At 38.0% G+C, this 18,473-nt stretch overlaps 3 protein-coding genes across 6 annotated transcripts in view; 2 read left to right on the top strand and 1 right to left on the bottom strand.

The window, feature by feature from the left end:
- Positions 1–201: 201 nt before the first annotated feature.
- On the top strand, positions 202–12,322 carry LOC130904307 (5-hydroxytryptamine receptor 3A-like). Its single transcript, XM_057816985.1, has 9 exons — positions 202–294; positions 434–579; positions 658–702; positions 784–890; positions 3,938–4,107; positions 4,777–4,892; positions 6,050–6,260; positions 6,329–6,478; positions 7,991–12,322. Exons 1-9 carry the CDS (start codon positions 234–236, stop codon positions 8,242–8,244), a joined length of 1,260 nt encoding a protein of 419 aa, XP_057672968.1. The 5' UTR covers positions 202–233; the 3' UTR covers positions 8,245–12,322.
- LOC130904309 (Golgi apparatus membrane protein TVP23 homolog B-like) lies at positions 9,705–18,021 on the bottom strand. 3 transcript variants are annotated; one of them, XM_057816989.1, is made up of 8 exons: positions 17,928–18,021; positions 15,164–15,228; positions 14,736–14,880; positions 14,565–14,654; positions 14,318–14,362; positions 14,125–14,250; positions 12,488–12,616; positions 9,705–12,415 (listed from the first exon to the last, which is right to left on the bottom strand). In XM_057816989.1, exons 1-8 carry the CDS (start codon positions 17,994–17,996, stop codon positions 12,398–12,400), a joined length of 687 nt encoding a protein of 228 aa, XP_057672972.1. In that variant the 5' UTR covers positions 17,997–18,021; the 3' UTR covers positions 9,705–12,397. The 3 variants fall into 3 exon arrangements, with proteins under 3 accessions (XP_057672972.1, XP_057672974.1, XP_057672973.1); XM_057816991.1 differs by lacking the exon at positions 17,928–18,021 and adding an exon at positions 15,393–15,490 and having other exon boundaries at positions 9,755–12,415; XM_057816990.1 differs by lacking the exon at positions 14,318–14,362 and having other exon boundaries at positions 9,759–12,415; positions 17,928–18,011.
- The window catches only part of LOC130904304 (mitochondrial import inner membrane translocase subunit TIM16-like), a 285,942-nt gene continuing 284,997 nt past the window's right edge, over positions 17,529–18,473 (top strand). For both annotated transcript variants that reach the window (XM_057816981.1, XM_057816977.1), the window contains exon 1: positions 17,529–18,134. In XM_057816981.1, coding sequence (XP_057672964.1) covers positions 18,075–18,134 — 60 coding nt within the window. In that variant the 5' untranslated portion in view covers positions 17,529–18,074. The remainder of the gene's footprint in view (positions 18,135–18,473) is intronic.

The following is an 18,473-nucleotide window of genomic DNA, read 5'->3' as shown; positions in this document are numbered from 1 at the left end:
GGCATTGTCGAGCAGCAAGACAAATAGCAGCTGGTGCATAGAAGATGGTGGTAATGAAGCTCCGTTGTTGTGTAAACAATGTAATCACGCAACACCAGTGTTTTATTGTCGCTCGCTCAATTGTCTTGTGGCGCTAACATCACCTGTGAGCCTATTTAAGAATCTGTGAGACTAAAAGACTGTCATCAGTTGGGAGATCAATTGGATTTGTGAATGTAGTCCAACCTGGAGCGATGATGTCACAAATGCAACATGTTTGGAGGGCCATGCTTTTATGGACTCTGCTTTTTGTGGGTAAGCCAGAATGGAGCATTTTGGTGTGCAACCTCAAAGACCTCAGGAAAAACAAGTACATGTCTTTGAGTTTGAAACAGCATTTCAATGCAACTTTTGCAATTTCTCAATGGGGACCTGTGTTTCTATAAAACTTCAGAGCAAGGAAATACTACGGAGAACTGCACCACCCGCCGATGTCTGGCGAACAACCTCGTCAACAAAAAATTAATAACTCAGCCACAGCGTGACAACTGCTCCGAGTACATTTTTGTGCCGATCATTGAGTATCAGACCATCAAAGTTGTAAGTATAAATAGAAACAAGCTTTGTATAAACTCTGTTTTAATTCGGTACGTTTGAGTGGATGCGATCTCATTTCAGGACACAAAGAATCTTCGTTTGGTTTGTCGTTTGGATGCCATCATTGTAAGAAAAGATGGGTTTGTTCAAAAAAATCAAGAATGGTAAATTTGTCAACTTTTCCATTGATTTAGGTTGTAATTGCAGGAATGGACTGATGATGATTTATACTGGGATTATAGCGTTTACCCTTATAATGAGGTGATCCTACCCGTGAGCAAAGTCTGGACCCCGGATATATTTGTGACCAATGGGTAAGAAGTGGTTTTGGTTAACCTTTACGCTGGGGTTAATTTGTGAACAAGATCCGGCACCTCTTGATTTTGGTCTCCCTGTGTTCCGGGACTTATTTGGGCAGATCCGGCACCTGTCATGAATAGAAAATAATGATAATATAAAAATGTTTTTTAAAAAAAGTATAAAATTAATAGGGCTGTCAAAATTATCGCGTTAACGCGCGGTAATTAATTTTTTAAATTAATCACGTTAAAATATTTGAGGCAATTAACGCACATTCCCCGCTCAAACAGATTAAAATGACAGCAGCAGTGCAATGTCCACTTGTTACTTGTGTTTTTTGGGAGTTTTGTCACCTTCTGCTGGCGCTTGGGTGCTGATTTTATGGGCTTCAGCACCCATGAACATTGTTTAATTATTGATGTCAACAATGGCGGGCTACTAGTTTATTTTTTGATTGAAAATTTTACAAATTTTATTAAAACGAAAACATTAAGAGGGGTTTTAATATAAAATTTCTATAACTTGTACTAACATTTATCTTTCAAGAACTGCAAGTCTTTCTATCCATGGATCGCTTAGTTTAGAATGTTAATAATGTTAATGCCATCTTGTTGAGTTGTTATAATGAACAAATACAGAACTTATGTACCGTATGTTGAATATATCCATCTTGTGTCGTATCTTTCCATTCCAACAATAATTTACAGAAAAATATGGCATATTTTATAGATGGTTTGAATTGCGATTAATTACGATTAATTAATTTTTAAACTGTAATTAACTCGAGAAAACATTTTAATCGTTTGACAGCCCTAAAAATATAATAATACGCATAAATTCATTTACTGAACAAATCCCAGGAATTGCATGTTGTTTATAAAAATTTTACGTCATTTGAAAGAGTCGAAGATTTGTTGATGCACTGAAAAGCTGGACCAACAAATACACACCTGACGTTTAAAAAAAAAAAAAAAAGTTTGGAAATTTGCGGCATCTGGGGAGCAAGCAGCCAGGACCAAACTGTATTTCAACATGCCAAAAAGTTGTTGTTTTCAGCACCATTTTCTGTGTATGTTCCGGGACCTGTGCCCGACTCATCATTCCTGCACTGATTTACAAATTAAGCACTGCCTTTACGTCAATCTTTTATATTTTTACCTCGGCCATGGGTGAAACCTACGGAAGGCAGAGGTCATAGTATATTTGGTTATGCATGTCTGCCTGGAGTGTGACAAAATATCAAAGTGGTGATGTATCATGATACTTTGTATTGCAAAGGTTATCCATACACTCCTGCAGAGAATCGAGATACTGTATCGATTTAAAAAGGTGTCATTGTTTAAAACAACAAAAAAAGGAACTAAGTTGCACAGAAAGTTCCACAGAAATCTTCCATTAGAATACTGTCTCTGTTAACTTAATGGCTGCCATTGACAGCGCAAGACACCAGATCCATTTAGATGGCGGGGGTTGCATGAACGTTTATTCATTCTTAACCAGAGCATTCGCAGCCTGTTTCAGAGAACAAAATGTGGTATTTGGCATATGGAAATGGAAGTTTTTATTGGTATATGTCAGAACGACTGCCATATTCTCAAAAAAACCTACCATATACCAAAAATGCCATATGCCAAAAGCCATTTTGTCATATGTCAAAACAACTGTCATATGCTAAAAAGAATGCCACATGTCAAAAAAATGCCAGATACTAAAACCCATTTTGCCATACGTCAGAAAAACTGCCATATGCTAAAAATAAACTGCCATATGCCAAAGTCATTTTGCCATATATACAAAAACTGCCATATGCCAAAGCCATTTTGCCATATATAAAAAAAACTGCCATTTGCCAAAAGCCATTTTGCCATGTCAAAATAAAACTGCCATTTGCCCAAAAAATTACCATATGCCAAAAGCCATTTTGCCAAATGTCAAATACCCCTTTCAGTTCTCGCTGTCTCTCGCCTGTTTTCGGATTTTCTGGGCATTTATAGGACTCTTTCTGTTCATGAAAAAAAAACCTGCCATATGCAAAAAAAACTGCCATTTTGCCATATGTCAAAACAACTGCCATCTGCAAAAACAACTGCCACATGTCAAAAAAACTGCCAGATACCAAAACCCATTTTGCGATACGTCAGAGCATATATAAAAAAAACTGCCATACGCCAAAGCCATTTTGCCATAAATGTATAAAAAAAAAACTGCCGTTTCCCAAAAGCCATTTTACCATACCCCCCCCCCCCCCACACACACACACACAAAATTGCAATATGGCAAAACCCATTTTGCCATGTTAAAATAAAACTGCCATTTGCAAAAAAAAATTCCATGTGCCAAAAGTCATTTTGCCAAATGTCAAATACCACTTTCCGTTCTCGCTGTCTCTCGCCAGTTTTCGGATTTTCTGGGCATTTATAGGACACTTTCCGTTCATGCAAAAAAAAAAAAAGAAACCTGCCGTATGCCAAAAACTGCCATATTCCAAAAGCCATTTTGCCATACGTCAGAATAACTCATATGCTGAAAAAAAAAAAGCCATATGCCAAAGCCATTTTGCCATGTATATATATATATAAAAAAAAAAAAATGCCATATGTCAAAAGCCATTTTGCCATAGCGCCCCAAAAAAATTGCCATATGGCAAAATCCATTTTGCCATCTCAAAATAAAACTGCTATATGCCAAATAAATGCCATATGCCAAATACCATTTTGCCATATGTCAAATACCACTTTCCATTCTCGCTGTTGCTCACCTGTTTTCGGATTTTCCAGGCATTTATAGGACACTTTCGTAAAGGTTTCGTGCACCCTAACTCTCTTCCACTACTTTAAATAGTATCATTTGTCTATATAGTATTATTATTATTATTATTGTTATTATTATATGTACACTCCTGCATAGCATTGTGTCCTTTTTAGTATGAAAGACAAATAGTAATACGGCATTATTATCAAACTTGATATATTTGCAATATGAAACGGAAGAGGTGATTACACTCTGGGGTAATGACCTCAAAGGTCACAGTGGTCAGAAAATGATTTTTGTGATACCGCAGCATATCTTCAACCACGCACAACAGCTTCCGCGACCTGATAGTTTACAGCAACGGCACCTTGAGGCACAGAGTGGTGATAGCGGCCGAGGTCAACTGTGAGTTTAACCTCTTCAACTACCCATTTGCTGAAGACGAATGTCCCGTGGTCATCCAAACCTGGTCCACTGAAGGTAAGTCTTGCACATATATTGGCCCATTTTACTTTTATTTTAAATCTAATAAATATTTTATACGGCCTGTTAATCGAGGGTGCAGCTGTGAAACAAGCAGAGGTGGGTAGAGTAGCCAAAATATTTATTCAAGTAAGAGTAGCGTTACTTCGAAATAATAGTACTCTAGTAAAAGTAAAAGTGGTCATCCAAAAAAATTGACTCAAATACCAGTAAAAAACAAAAAAAAAAGTACATAACAAAATTAAATTGCTATCGGATCGTAGAGCTAGAAATCTGTGGTTTACTTTGTTGCCGATGGCGATTAAAAATGACGTAACCTCCATGCTATAAAATCGCACAAGCCACCCTCCCTGCACATTGGGTGCCGAGTCGGCAACATGGGACAAGTCAGTGAACGTGTCCAACCCGCGTTATTCTCAGGATATCTCTCCATGTGTGAAAGCAATGACGTGGGTAAATCCCGCATTACCTAACATGGGAATTTACTGGGATATAAGCCTGAAACAGGCTTTAGAAGTACATTTTTCTCCAAAAGTTACTCAAGTACAATTAACTGAGTAAATGTAACACGTTACTACCCACCGCTGAATATAAGCTATCATGAAATTGTATCTAAATTCCAACTGAAACGTTGATAGTTTTCTTGATTTCCCGATCTATCCCCAGGATGTGGTACAACCATGGAAGTCGGTAAACTGGACGTGTATGACGGGAGCCACGGTGACTGGGAAACTCTGGACGCTTACCTTCACTCTCCATCCAATGAAAAATACTTGATTTCAGTACGTTCTGAAAACATCTTTGACAATTCATTCATTTATTTTCAACTAAGTTAACTCCTGATCTGCCACTGACTTTGATAGAAGAACCAGAGTTGCTCTAAAATTCAATGGTTTTTACATTCCTCACACAGTAACTTTATATATTAACTAGGGCTGTCAAATTTATCGCATTAACGGGCAGTAATTAATTTTTTAAATTAATCACGTTAAAATATTTAACGCATGCGCGGAACGACCCACTCACACATTGCTGCAAACAGACTACAATGGCGCCGTTTTATGTATATTAAGAGCTAAGAGGCAGAGTCAAGCGAGTGGAGTGGACACAGGCATTCATTGGGGCCGCGCTACATATTGGCAAAAGCTTTGGCATCTCTTCCCCAACAATTATAACTATTGTGGCAAGCGACATGGGGAAGAATGACGGGAGATGATCTTTTTCGTAACACTCTGTATTATACACAACGCAGAGAAGATATACCATTTGCAGCCACCACTGACAGTCATGGTTGCCCAACTTCTCATCATGCATTTGGGCAGAACAGTTAAGTCGCTACAGTATCATTTACTGAAAGCACAACAAAAATAATATTCCTATCTCTCAAAAAAAAAATGTTCACAAAAAAAACGCTCAATGCAAAGAGAACTGGCATTCTAAATCAAAATAGCTATGCAAAATAATACTCAAACTCTTTTCAAACATTTCGTTTAGCTCAACAAATACACTAGATGGCAATATTTAGTCACAATATACAAACTCACATTTATCTTTTAAGAATTACAAGTCTTTCTATCTGTGGATCTCTTTCACAGAAAGAATGTTAATAATGTTAATGCCATCTTGTGGATTTATTGTTATAGTAAACTAATACAGTACATATGTACACTATGTTGAATGTATATAGCCGACTTATCTTTCCATTCCAACAATAAATTACAGAAAAATATGGCATATTTTAGAGATGGTTTGAATTGCGATCAATTATGATTCATTTTTAAGCTGTGATTAACTCAGTTAAAAATTTTAATCGTTTGACAGCCCTAATATTAACACAACACTCAAACGTAATTCTTAAAATCTTAATATTCTTTCTGCTGGGATGTACTTGATCAAAAGCTTTTCTATTCCCTTTAACGTTCCCTTCAACGGTGTCCAGGTCATTTTGAAGATCCGTCAGCAGAATCCCTTCATCACGCTGATGCTTCCGAGCATTCTGATCATCCTGGCCGACATGGTGAGCTTCGCCCTGCCGCTGAATTGCGGCGAGCGCAACTCCTTCAAGGTCACCCTGGTGCTCAGCTTCACCATGTTTCTGCTCATCCTCAACGACCACCTGCCCGGCGACAGCGAGTGTAGCCCCGTGATAAGTCCGTCGGTCGTGAGCGTTGACACGGCGTAAAGCGTGATGACCAACAATGTTGCTTTGCCGTTGCAGAAACACACTTCTGCGTGTGTCTGGTGATGTTGGTGGTCAGCATGCTAGTGTCCATGGTGCTTACTAGGGTAGCCCAGGATGGAGGCCTTATCTTCTGCTGCTTTTCAAGAGGAGCAAAGGCTGCAAACAAGCAAGAGGAAGCTGACCGGGGTGAGAAAGACTCCTTGAAAGGGCTGAAAGTTATCATATTTGTATGCCAGCATCAAAGTTCTTCATCTGTCAAGTCAGTGTTGTTTTTGCAAGCGCTTTTAATTTTCTTCTTAGTCCTAAATTTTTGGACAAAAATACTTTCCAATTCTTCTTCGTCAATTTTCAGTCAGTTCAAAATGCGTTCATCTTCGTTTAGTTTTAGTCAAAAATACATGTTATGTTAGTAAGCGAAATGTTATATTTTTTGTATGAGACGCTTTATGTTTAGTGAACCTGTATAGCGTGCTAAGCTAACGTTGTTGCTAATGCAATGCTTGTGTACTTTTTGTTGTAGTTTTACGACGGTTTAAAGAGGACAATGGTTTGAGGCCATTTTATTAATAAATCAGATGAAAAAGGAAGAAGTCTGATTATTAAGGCGTCGTTCACTAGCTTTGGAAAAAGTAAACGCTTCGGAGTGAGGACAGCATAGACAGATTTAAATGACAGTAGAGTGAAATGCCCACTACAGTCCTTATGTACCGTATGTTGAATGTATATATCCATCTTGTGTCTTATCTTTCCATTCCAACAAATTATTTTACAGAATATATATATAATTTACAGAAAAATATGGCATATTATATAGATGGTTTGAATTGCGATTAATTGACATTAATTACGATTAATTAATTTTTAAGCTGTAATTAACTCGATTAAAAATTTTAATCGTTTGACAGCCCTAAAATAAAGGTTTCCAACTGTTTTGAATAAATTGGACAGACGAGCAAATATTGCAGCGTCTACAAGGACAACACCAAACTGGTGATTATACCCACTCAGCAGGACAACAGTATATTATTTTCAATTTTAGCCATGACACATTGAACTGTATGTAAAAAAAAAAAAAAAAGTTCTCCGAAAGCTTAGAGGAGCTTGCCGTTAGCATTAGCCTAATGCTAACGCGAATGCTATGCTAACGCTGCAAGTTACATTGAGTGTGTGATGATCACTCAGCACAGACCTTTAAAGGCTAAAGCAAAATTGCTTATTCTCTCTGGCCAAGAAAAATTTTACTGTGTGTGCAAGCGTGGATAGCGACTGGAGACGACACACCGGTGAGTCAGGAAGGGGGAGTGGGCGCAGCACGCTATGAGTGACACAACCAGACACTGCTACAATGCAGGCTACCCATAAAATGTCACACATTGTGAACATGTGACGGAAACGTCTCGTCAAGCGAAAATTAGCTTTCGTCTCATTATGTTTTAATCTCCCAAAACACATTTCTAGCTCGTTATCGTCTCATCATCGACATAAAAAATATTTGTCGACAAAATATTTTCGTTATTGTCTTTGTTGACGAAAACAACATGTCAAGGAAATCAAGACTTTAAAAGGGATCATTAACCCTTTACAGGGCACTCATTTAACACATTGGCTGCCATTGAAACACTAGACAATAGTGAAATATCGCTATTATCATATCACGAGTTCCTCTATGAATCAACTCATTCTTGTGTGTCTGGGCAGAAGTCGCAGGAGACATCAGCGTCATCCAGATTGACAACTCGGAGGAAAATCAGATGTACCGGAAGGTGATAGACTTCCTGAACGCCATCAAAGCCAGGGAAGTGGATTCCGACCGCAAACAGGCGCTCGCCGACAGGCTGGATAAAATCTTTTTCTGGTTCTATTTCATTGTGGGCACGGCATACTTTTGCGCCATGATCACGGTGATGGTGAAATACGACTGTAATGTCAACCATTTGGAATTCTTGGATTGAACGCCAGCGGTGGGAAGCAACAGAGTAGATTTATTTTGTACTTTTTTTCCCTTTCATTATGAAAAACACATTTATGGCGGAAAACACAGACAAGGCTGAAAAAGCAGTTTCTGCTCTTGCACCCCTCTTGAAAATAAACTGCTGTATTTTAAGCCAAAAGAACTGTTGTCTTTGACAGAAAAATATGTTTATATGGTCCTATAGCAGTTTCATGGCGCATTATGCCCTAGAATTATTTTTAATTTGTCCGTTTTACCCTGGAGACCCCCGTTTACAGACACCGCACAACCACTTTTGTTTCAACCCAGCCATAAAAAGGAGGCAAGTAATTATATTATGGGAAATGTCTATCATTTTTAGCTTAGAATCATTAACTGATGTCTAATACTTAGTTAAAAAAAGAAAACGATTTTAAAAAATTATTCACTCGACTATTTTCAACTTTTAAACAAATTACGTCACAATGAAAAAAATGGTGTCTGTAAATTGTCACGGACATTTACCTCATAACTATCACTTAATTTTATTTTTTTTAGTCACATTTTGATAAATAATTTATCCAAAGAAAAATTTAAAAATAAGGTCTAAAAGGGTAAATATTTGAAAAAGAAAATCTTGACCACTCTTTGATGTCTGTGAATTCTGCGTCACGACTCTGGTTATATTACCGTGTTTCACCCATAAAATTCCCACAAAGCCTGACTGTGGCCATTCACAGCTGTGTCTTGACACTGGGTGATACATGTTACAGTTTTCGGATCGAGACAAGTACACGATAATATCTCATTAAAATCATGGTGTCTTTACATATGCTATCACCTTGAGTTACCGGAAAGCCACAAAATGACATACATTGCAGTCGAACACTAGCCCGAGAATTATGGACACAGCAGGCTAACTGACTAGCGTGGTGTCCATTATCTTTTCGACTCTTGTTTCCGTTTCGTTTGCTTATTATGGGATGATATCGATGGATTAGATACATTAGATGCTTAAATTATAAAGCCTAGGTCCTAGGCTGCAAGGCTAAAAATACAATAAATTTATGTACTCATTTATGTTCCCTTTATGTATACAGAGCCTTTTATTCTCAGTATCCTGCATTCACATTCTTTAATCATAATTGAAAAAATATTTCAAAAGCCCACTGCAAAAAATAAATTATCATGGTATTGGAATTTAACCCCTAAAATTCCCCTGGAAATGTTTTTTCTTTGCACAGATTAAAATCAAGCGAAATCAAAAACTGTATGGAGTAAAGTTATCATTAACTACACAGCTAACTCCCCGTTTAGCCATGTTTATTCATAAAATAAAACACAGGGCTGAATTAAATCTACATTTACTCACACACAAATTATTTATTACTGTACATCCACCTACATGTCTTAGTGCATGCATATTGATAATCAAAGACTTCAGTAGACAAAGGGGGATAATCTTGAATTGTTCATTATTTATTATGGAACAGGATGGGTGTCCAAAACATTTTTTTTAAAATGAGAAACTTAAAGAAAATGTCAAAGGTCCCAAAAATGTCTATTTTTCACTCACCTGATTTGACCTACTTGTAAGGTGTCAAAAAAATGTCCATTTCAAAATGTTTCTTCCCCCCCGAAAACAGATTTTAAGCTTTCCGTTGATGTATCACATACAGTAGGGCAAATAAGTATTTAGTCAACCACCAATTGTGGAAGTTCTCCTACTTGAAAAGATTAGAGAGGCCTGTAATTGTCAACATGGGTAAACCTCAACCATGAGAGACAGAATGTGGGAAAAAAACAGAAAATCACATTGTGTGATTTTTAAAGAATTTATTTCCAAATTAGAGTGGAAAATAAGTATTTGGACACCTACAAACAAGCAAGATTTCTGGCTGTCAAAGAGGTGTAACTTCTTCTAACGAGGTTTAACGAGGTCTAACGAGGCTCCACTCGTTACCTGTTTTAATGGCACCTGTTTTAACTCATTATCGGTATAAAAGACACCTGTCCACAATTTCAGTCAGTCACACTCCATATTCCACTATGGCCAAGACCAAAGAGCTGTCGAAGGATACCAGAGACAAAATCATTGACCTGCACCAGGCTGGGAAGACTGAATCTGCAATGGGTAAAACGCTTGGTGTAAAGAAATTAACTGTGGGAGCAATTATTAGAAAATGGAAGACATACAAAACCACTGATAATCTCCCTCAATCTGGGGCTCCATGCAAGATCTCACCCCATTGCGTCAAAATGATAACAAGAACGGAGAGCAAAAATCCCAGAACCACACGGGGGGACCTAGTGAATGACCTACAGAGAGCTGGGACCACAGTAACAAAGGCTACTCCTGCACATCCTACATCCTGCACTGCCAGACGTGTCCTCCTGCTAAAGAAAGTAGACGTCCAGGCCCGTCTGCGGTTCGCTAGAGAGCATTTGGATGATCCAGAAAAGGACTGGGAGAATGTGTTATGGTCAGATGAAATCAAAATAGAAATTTTTGGTAGGAACACAGGTTCTCGTGTTTGGAGGAGAAAGAATACTGAATTGCAGCCGAAGAACACCATACCCACTGTGAAGTATGGTGGTGGAAACATCATGCTTTGGGGCTGTTTTTCTGCATAGGGACCAGGACAACTGATCTGTGTAAAGGAAAGAATAAATGGGGCCATGTATGAAGAGATTTTGAGTGAAAATCTCCTTCCATCAGCAAGGGCATTGAAGATGAGACGTGGCTGAGTCTTTCAGCATGACAATGATCCCAAACACACAGCCAGGGCAACAAAGGAGTGGCTTCGTAAGAAGCATTACAAGGTCCTGAAGTGGCCTAGCCAGTCTCCAGATCTCAACCCCATAGAAAATCTGTGAAGCGAGTTGAAAGTCCGTGTTGCCCAACGACAGCCCCAAAACATCACTGCTCTAGAGGAGATCTACATGGAGGAATGGGCCAAAATACCAGCAACAGCGTGTGAAAAGCTTGTGAACAGTTACAGAAAACGTTTGGCCTGCGTTATTGCCAACAAAGGGTACATAACAAAGTATTGAGATGAACTTTAAGTATTGACCAAATACTTATTTTACAGCATGATTTGCAAAAAAATTCTTTAAAAATCAATGGGATTTTCTGTTTTTTTCCCCCACATTCTGTCTCATGGTTGAGGTTTACCCATGTTGACAATTACAGGCCTAATATTTTCAAATGGGAGAACTTGCACAATTAGTGGTTGACCTATTTATTAGCCCCACTGTATGCATATAGAACAATTTTGAAATTTGGCCAAATTGCGGGTCTCAGAGCGGAACTTCAATTCACCTGAGTGTTTTCCGCCATATTCACGCTACTTTGTTAGAGTAGGCTTGTTTTTTTGTTTTTTTAAATCCATGTGTGATGAGACAATGTGAAAACCATGTCAATACCCTACACATGTATATACCCTATTTTTTAATAATTTCCAACACCAATGTTAACATTGCACATTATATCCTTGCATGATAAGTACATATAATTTCATATGTAGGCTTGCCTTGAATAGCTCTATAGATCGTTACTGCCCTCTAGAGGTGGCATCGTGTCCTCGGTATTTGGGGAAAGACAATAGTTGACAAGTCATAAAAATCAGGTTCCTGGACGTTTATTAATGTGTATATATATATCTATATATACATATTTTTGCATTATAAAAAGTACAAAAATCAACCAGGATTTTTTAAAGATTCTCAGCAACAAGTTGTTCTCAAAGAGCTTACACCCAACAGAAAAAATCTGATTCTTAGCCTCACAATATATATAATTTACTGTCACAATAACCATGGGAAAAAAAGTCTATATCTATACTTAAAACATATTTTTTTTCTTTGAGTAAATTCTTTGTCATCCATGTCGAAATTTGAGTCAGTAAAACTATAGACTTCACATTTATTCAATTGTTTGTACAATTATGCTTTTTTAACTGAAAAGTTTAGTTATTCCTTGCACTCCTGGTGTAAAAAGATATTAATGTGATCATGTAAATTCAAGTGTATTGCACATATTGCATGCAATGTCAGTGGAAAATGTATCTCACCCTGCCCAGTGCAGACGCACATTTAAAATAAAGTTAACCCAAAAATAGATTAAAAAAACTGCAGCAGCCTTCATCCCAATGAAAGTTCTCTGCTGTCGCCTCCTACGTTTTCCTTGTTGCCTTTAAATGAATCAAGAATACAAAAAATGTTACATATCAAAGTGATTCAAAAGTCTAGCTAAGGTCACATACCTGTTTAAGAAGTTGTGCGCCGAAGTAGCTCTTGGCCACGTTGCTGAAGCTTGACTTGCCTCTCATCTTGCATCGAACATAACCGTACAGGTTGGCTCCTTGTAACACAAGGCCCATTATTCCAACTGCCTGAAAGGGACACAAAATTTAAAAGCAGGGTTTGGACATAGGGCAGGAAATGTACAGTGGTATGAAAAAGTATCTGAACCTTTTGGAGTTTCTCACATTTCTGCATAAAATCACCGTCAAATGTGATCTGATCTTTGTCAAAATCACACAGATGTAAAAACTGTCTGCTTTAACTGCCCAAACATTTATAGCTTTTCACATTTTAATAAGGATAGCATGCAAACAATGACAGAAGAAGGAAAAATAAGTGAACCCTCTGCCTAATGAGATAATAATTTAAGTCAGGTGTGTGCCCAATCACTGATGAGTGGTTTAAAGCTGCCCTGCTCACAATAAAGCACACGCTTGGTAAGAATTGTCTTGAAGAGAAGCATTGTCTGATGTGCATCATGGCTCGGTCAAAAGAGCTGTCTGAAGACCTGCGATCAAACATTGTTGATTTGTATTGAGCTTGGAAAGGATACAAAACCATCTCTTAAAGTCTGGATGTTCATCAATCGACAGTCAGAAAAGTTGTCTACGAATGGAGAGTTTGGCACTGTTGCTTCTCTCCCATGGAGTGGCCGTCCGCCACAGATGACGCCAAGAGTTCAGTGCAGAATACTCAGAGAGGTAAAAAAAGAACCCTACAGTGTCTGCTAAAGACTTACAGAAATCACTGGCACAGTCCAATATCTCTGTGCACACATCAACTATATGTAAATCTATGACCAAGAATGGTGTTCATTGGAAGACACCACGGAGGAAGCCACTGCTGTGTAAAAAAAACCTCGTTGCTTGTTTAACATTCGCAAAAAGGCACTTGGACATTTGGCAAAATATTTTGTGGACTGATGAAACTAAAGTTGAATTGTTTGGGAGTAACACACAACGTCATGTGTGGAGGAAAAATGGAACAGTTCACCAACATCAACACCTCATCCCCACTGTAAAGCATGGTGGAGGGAGCGTCATGATTTGGGGTTGTTTTGCTTACTCAGGGCCTGAACAACTTGCAATCATTAATGGAAGAATGAATTCAAAGGTTTATCAGGATGTTTTGCAGGAAAACCTGAGGTCTTCTGTCAGGCAGTTTAAGCTAAAAAGAGGATGGATGCTGCAACAAGACGAAGTCCTCGAGTGGCCAAGTCAAAGTCCAGACTAGAACCCCATTGAGATGCTGTGGCATGACCTAAAGACAGCGATTCATGCCAGACATCCCACGAATCTGACTGAGCTACAGCAGTTTGGTAGTTTTTTTTTTTTTTTGGGGGGGGGGGGTACAAAATATTAATTGTGATGGTTCACTTACTTATTTTCCCCCTTCTGTCATTGTTTGCATACTGTCCTCATTAAAACCTATAAATGTTTGGGTGGTTTTAGTTCAAGCAGACACTATTTCTTCATCTGTGTGATTTTGACAAAGATCAGATCACATTTGATGGTGATTTTATGCTGAAATGTGAGAAATTCCAAAATGTTAAGACACTTTTTCATACCACTGTAGTCACGTTTGTGGGAAAACTGACCAGCCATTTAATTTGAAACGTTAAGATAACGCTGAAAACAAAGACGGCCCAAAGAATCGGAAAGACGATGAGGCCGAGCCAGAAGATCTTGGACTCGGCGCTGGTCGTCGGATTCACACTGTCGCTCTGTTGAGGAGAGAAATTGAAAGATTCTGATGTTTTTGTTTGTTCTTCTCTTCTTCCGTCTGCCTACTTCCTTTCTGTCCTCCCATAACCTCTTCCTGTTTGCTGCTTTCTCCTAATAAATAAAACACCATGAACAACTACAATGGGGGTATATCAAACTCCTGTTTTACTAAGCAGCTGAACAGGAACTGTTTTTAAAAAAAAAAAAAAAAAAGATGCGGAGGTGCCGATCAAATATGGCGTTATTGTTTTCAAACAAAGCGTTGGTTTCATCGTGCAAGCACCGGCCAGATACATGATACGTGCCTGCTTACCTTCCTTGCCTCGAACACCCAATGGCTCGTTCCGTCCTCGTCGACCCGATTCCACCACCGAAGGCCCACCATCAATCTCCCTGACACATTCTGAAGACAGTTTTCTAATATATAATTTTTCTCAGTTTTGATTATTTCTCCCTTGAAAAAACAAACCTATCCCATTCTCACCTTGACTGTCCAGAAGTCACATGACAGGAGGAGTATGATGGTGACCATGCAAGCGATGAAGTGATCGCTGAAGTAGTCGTACAATAAGTAGACAAAGATGGCACTGGTTCGGAAGAACAGATGCAAGAATGACACCACGGGGTGCCTGAAATAAAGGAAATTATTTTCGAATTTAATGAAGTCATTGCTGTTGGATAACTACAGTGTACCGACACCATGTCAGACCTATTATATTGTACGGGTAAATGAAATTATCATAGTGTTTAAATGACCATTTCCCCAGATTTAGACAAAGTAGTGTACTAGTAGCAGCAGCGCAATGCATCGTGGGATGTTTTGATTTTGACAGCCACGTAGACTGTGATTCAAATAAAAATAAAATAGCATAGTGGATTAAAAGAAATTGGCAACACGAAGTATTTTTTTACCTGACTTCGGATTTTTTGGATAGGTTCCTGTCGTCATCTCCGAAAAGAGGAGCGTTTTGGGAGCTCTGTGGACAGAAAAAAAAAAAAAAGCACAAGCGGCTAAACGCTAATGCTAAATCCAACGTGTTTACTTGACAACGTCTGTCCTAGTCCTGTAAATTTTGAGTTTATTACGTGACCCAAAAAAAACGCTCAAAATCAAGCCACGCGTGGTTTTAAAAGTGATTACCTGGTGCATTTCTCCACGTTGTACTTGTCGCGTTTACCTGAAGTAAACACGGAAGCTCACGGAAATTGATTTATAAACAATACTTATGCGCATGCGCAGTAGGGATGGGCGATACCAGTGATTTTGGATTCGATCCGATACCAAGAAATACCAAGGCCAAATATTGTGATCCCGATATCGATACCGGAAGTTTATATTTTATATATATTATATATACACACAACCCTGTAGAGTTCTCAGCCATTCTGATGATATCTAATGTACAACTACAGCAAACACTCAAAAACTATTGAAAGTCTCTTTGTGTCAAATATGCATTGCAATGAAAAAACTGCTGCTTTTAATAACTAGCAAAGCAGTTTCCCTAAAAACTCACAAACCAATCCGTTATCAACAAAATCTGATTAGTCAGTCTCTCTTTAACCATGACCCTTAAATTTATATGCACAGGACATTTCCCTGCTACACGTTGTATTTGATCAAATTTTAATCTACCCAAGTTAAATGATTTTTATCTAATTAAAGATCGAATTAATAGTAGCATGTTACCACCCTCTAATGCAGCGGTCTCAAACCGACTCCACAAAGGGCCGCAGTGGGTCCTGGTTTTTGTTCCAACAGATCCAGCACAAACAGTTCAACAAGGTTTCTACTAACATAAGCAGCACCTGATTGCAATCAACTGATTACACTTGTAAGAAACCAGATTGGTGAAAAGGTATTTGTCTCGTTTGGTTGGAATGAAATCCAGTACCCCCTGCGGCCCTTTGAGGACCGGTTTGAGACCACTGCTCTAATGGGTGATCATTGAAAACAAATCCAATAAACAATAGTCACTTGCCGTTTTTGAATTTTATTCTACTAACACAATTTTCAAACAGATTTTGAAATAATTGAAACAGACCTTTAACAAAATAAAAATAAATAGCAACAAAACATAAGAAATCAAGCATTTAATTGTTTGAAACAAAACAATATGGAAAAATATATTTCACAAAAAAAAATAATAATAATAATAAACAAAATTAATACTAAACATTAGGGCTGTCAAAATGATCGCGTTAACGGGTGGTAATTAATTTTTTTAATTAATCACGTTAAAATATTTGACGCAATTAACGCACATGTCCCGCTCAGACAGATTTCAATGACAGTAGAGTGAAATGCCCACTTGTTAATTGTGTTATATGGAGTTTTGCCACCCTCTGCTGGTGCTTGGGTGCGACTGATTTTATAGGCTTCAGCACCCATGAGCATTAAGTAATTATTGACATCAACAATGGCGGGCTACTAGTTTATTTTTTGATTGAAAATTTTACAAATTTTATTAAAACGAAAACACTATAAGGGTTTTAATATAAAATTTCTATAACTTGTACTAACATTTATCTTTGAAGAACTACAAGTCTTTCTATCCATGGATCGCTTTAACAGAATGTTAATAATGTTAATGCCATCTTGTTGATTTATTGTTATAATAAACAAATACAGTCCTTATGTACCGTATGTTGAATGAATATATCCATCTTGTGTTTTATCTTTCCATTCCAACAATTTATTTTACAGTATATATATATATATATATATATATATATATATATATTTTATAGATGGTTTGAATTGCGATTAATTACGATTAATTAATTTTTAAGCTGTAATTAACTCGATTAAAAATTTTAATCGTTTGACAACTCTACTAAACATAAATTAACAAGAAATAATAATGAATGAGTAAGAAATAATAATAAGGTCAAGTAAAGCATTAGGTCAGTAAGTTTCCTTGAGAATCTTGAAGTCTGCAGCAGGATAGTTTAAATCTCTAAATATTTAACAAATTATTCACTTAACACTTTTATAAAAGTCCTTATACCTATATATTTTTTGTGTGGAATAAGATAAAATATGTATTTTGTATTTTTGAGTTTGGACAGGAAAATAATTCCCAATTTGTGTGAGCCTGAGCTAAAAGTAATCCAAAAAGGTGCACAAAAATATACCCAAAAAATAGACAAAGAAAATATAATAAATTAATACCAAATATCGATATTTTTGCTTGGGGGTCGATACCTACAACTCAACGCGCTGGATCAAAATATTGATATTTTGGTATCGATCCGCCTATCCCCATGCGCACGCACACTGAAAGGCTTTGAAACAAAAATATTAAAGCAGTTTTCCAACGCGACAAAAGACAAATGAAAGATGTTACTTATTCTTCGACAGAAAGCTTAATTGAGTCAAGTTCAGTTAGGTCACAATTAGTTAAATTTCCACGTTTGTACATTTAACTTAGCCTTCGAACCTTTACGGCTCGCCACAGCACGTCTATTGTACATCACTCGATTAGACTCACCCACGTGTCAATATACACGAAAGTATCCTTTACATTTTATTCACATGTGACGACGGTCAATCCTTTCCCCGTGTTTTATTCCAACACACTCTCACGGGCAGCAAGGTGGCTGAAAGCTAGAATTCCGAGCAGCTCTTGAACGCGACACGGGCATTACCTCGCCAGCACGCGACCGAGAGTACCTTCATTTCTTCCAACTGCAACTCCGCCCGACCGCGACGTTCTCGTGCCTTGAAGCGAGCAGACACCATCGCCGGGCGGCACAACCTGAGCTGTCAGGAACGCTTTGCAAGAGAGACACCCGGAAGGCACCGACAAAGAATCGCACCATGAACCGCTTCAAGACCTCCAAATTCAAAAATACTACTCCGAAAATCGCCAAGAAGGATGTGAGTAGACAACGAGTTGTGGTGTTTGCTCCTTTTGTAGCATTAGCATCAGCACTAAACTGTGTTTTGGTTGGGTGAGTGGGCTTGTGAGCATGGGCAACGCCTGCTTCTACTGTGAAACTTCCTGCATTTAAAAGGTGGCCACTTACAAGAAAACACTCATTCATATCCACCGGCTATGATGAAAAAATGCCATCTGGATGCAAAGCAGGTTAACCGTCCATTACAATCCTTGCACAGGACTCAAGTAGCCAGTATATAAACATTTACAAAGGAAATAAAAGTGTTTTATTTCAGGTTGCAACGCATGCAAGCAGCTTTTCTTGGTCAATTATGTAA

The sequence above is a fragment of the Corythoichthys intestinalis genome, chromosome 16 (assembly GCF_030265065.1).
Source record: "Corythoichthys intestinalis isolate RoL2023-P3 chromosome 16, ASM3026506v1, whole genome shotgun sequence".
In the NCBI taxonomy this organism is placed as follows: Eukaryota; Metazoa; Chordata; class Actinopteri; order Syngnathiformes; family Syngnathidae; genus Corythoichthys; species Corythoichthys intestinalis.
This window is presented reverse-complemented; position numbering and strand designations above follow the sequence as displayed.

What these genes read in the sequence shown, in the direction of transcription:
- LOC130904307 (XM_057816985.1), top strand. Translation starts at nt 234, where the DNA reads ATGATGTCACAAATGCAACATGTTTGGAGGGCCATGCTTTTATGGACT. An exon ending in GATATATTTGTGACCAATGG is followed by an intron (nt 891 to 3,937) that starts GTAAGAAGTGGT and finishes GTGATACCGCAG; the next exon opens with CATATCTTCAACCACGCACA. An exon ending in ATGAAAAATACTTGATTTCA is followed by an intron (nt 4,893 to 6,049) that starts GTACGTTCTGAA and finishes AACGGTGTCCAG; the next exon opens with GTCATTTTGAAGATCCGTCA.
- LOC130904309 (XM_057816989.1), bottom strand. Translation starts at nt 17,996, where the DNA reads ATGGTGTCTGCTCGCTTCAAGGCACGAGAACGTCGCGGTCGGGCGGAG. An exon ending in TGCAGTTGGAAGAAATGAAG is followed by an intron (nt 15,229 to 17,927) that starts GTACTCTCGGTC and finishes TTCTGTCCACAG; the next exon opens with AGCTCCCAAAACGCTCCTCT. An exon ending in GTGACTTCTGGACAGTCAAG is followed by an intron (nt 14,655 to 14,735) that starts GTGAGAATGGGA and finishes AACTGTCTTCAG; the next exon opens with AATGTGTCAGGGAGATTGAT.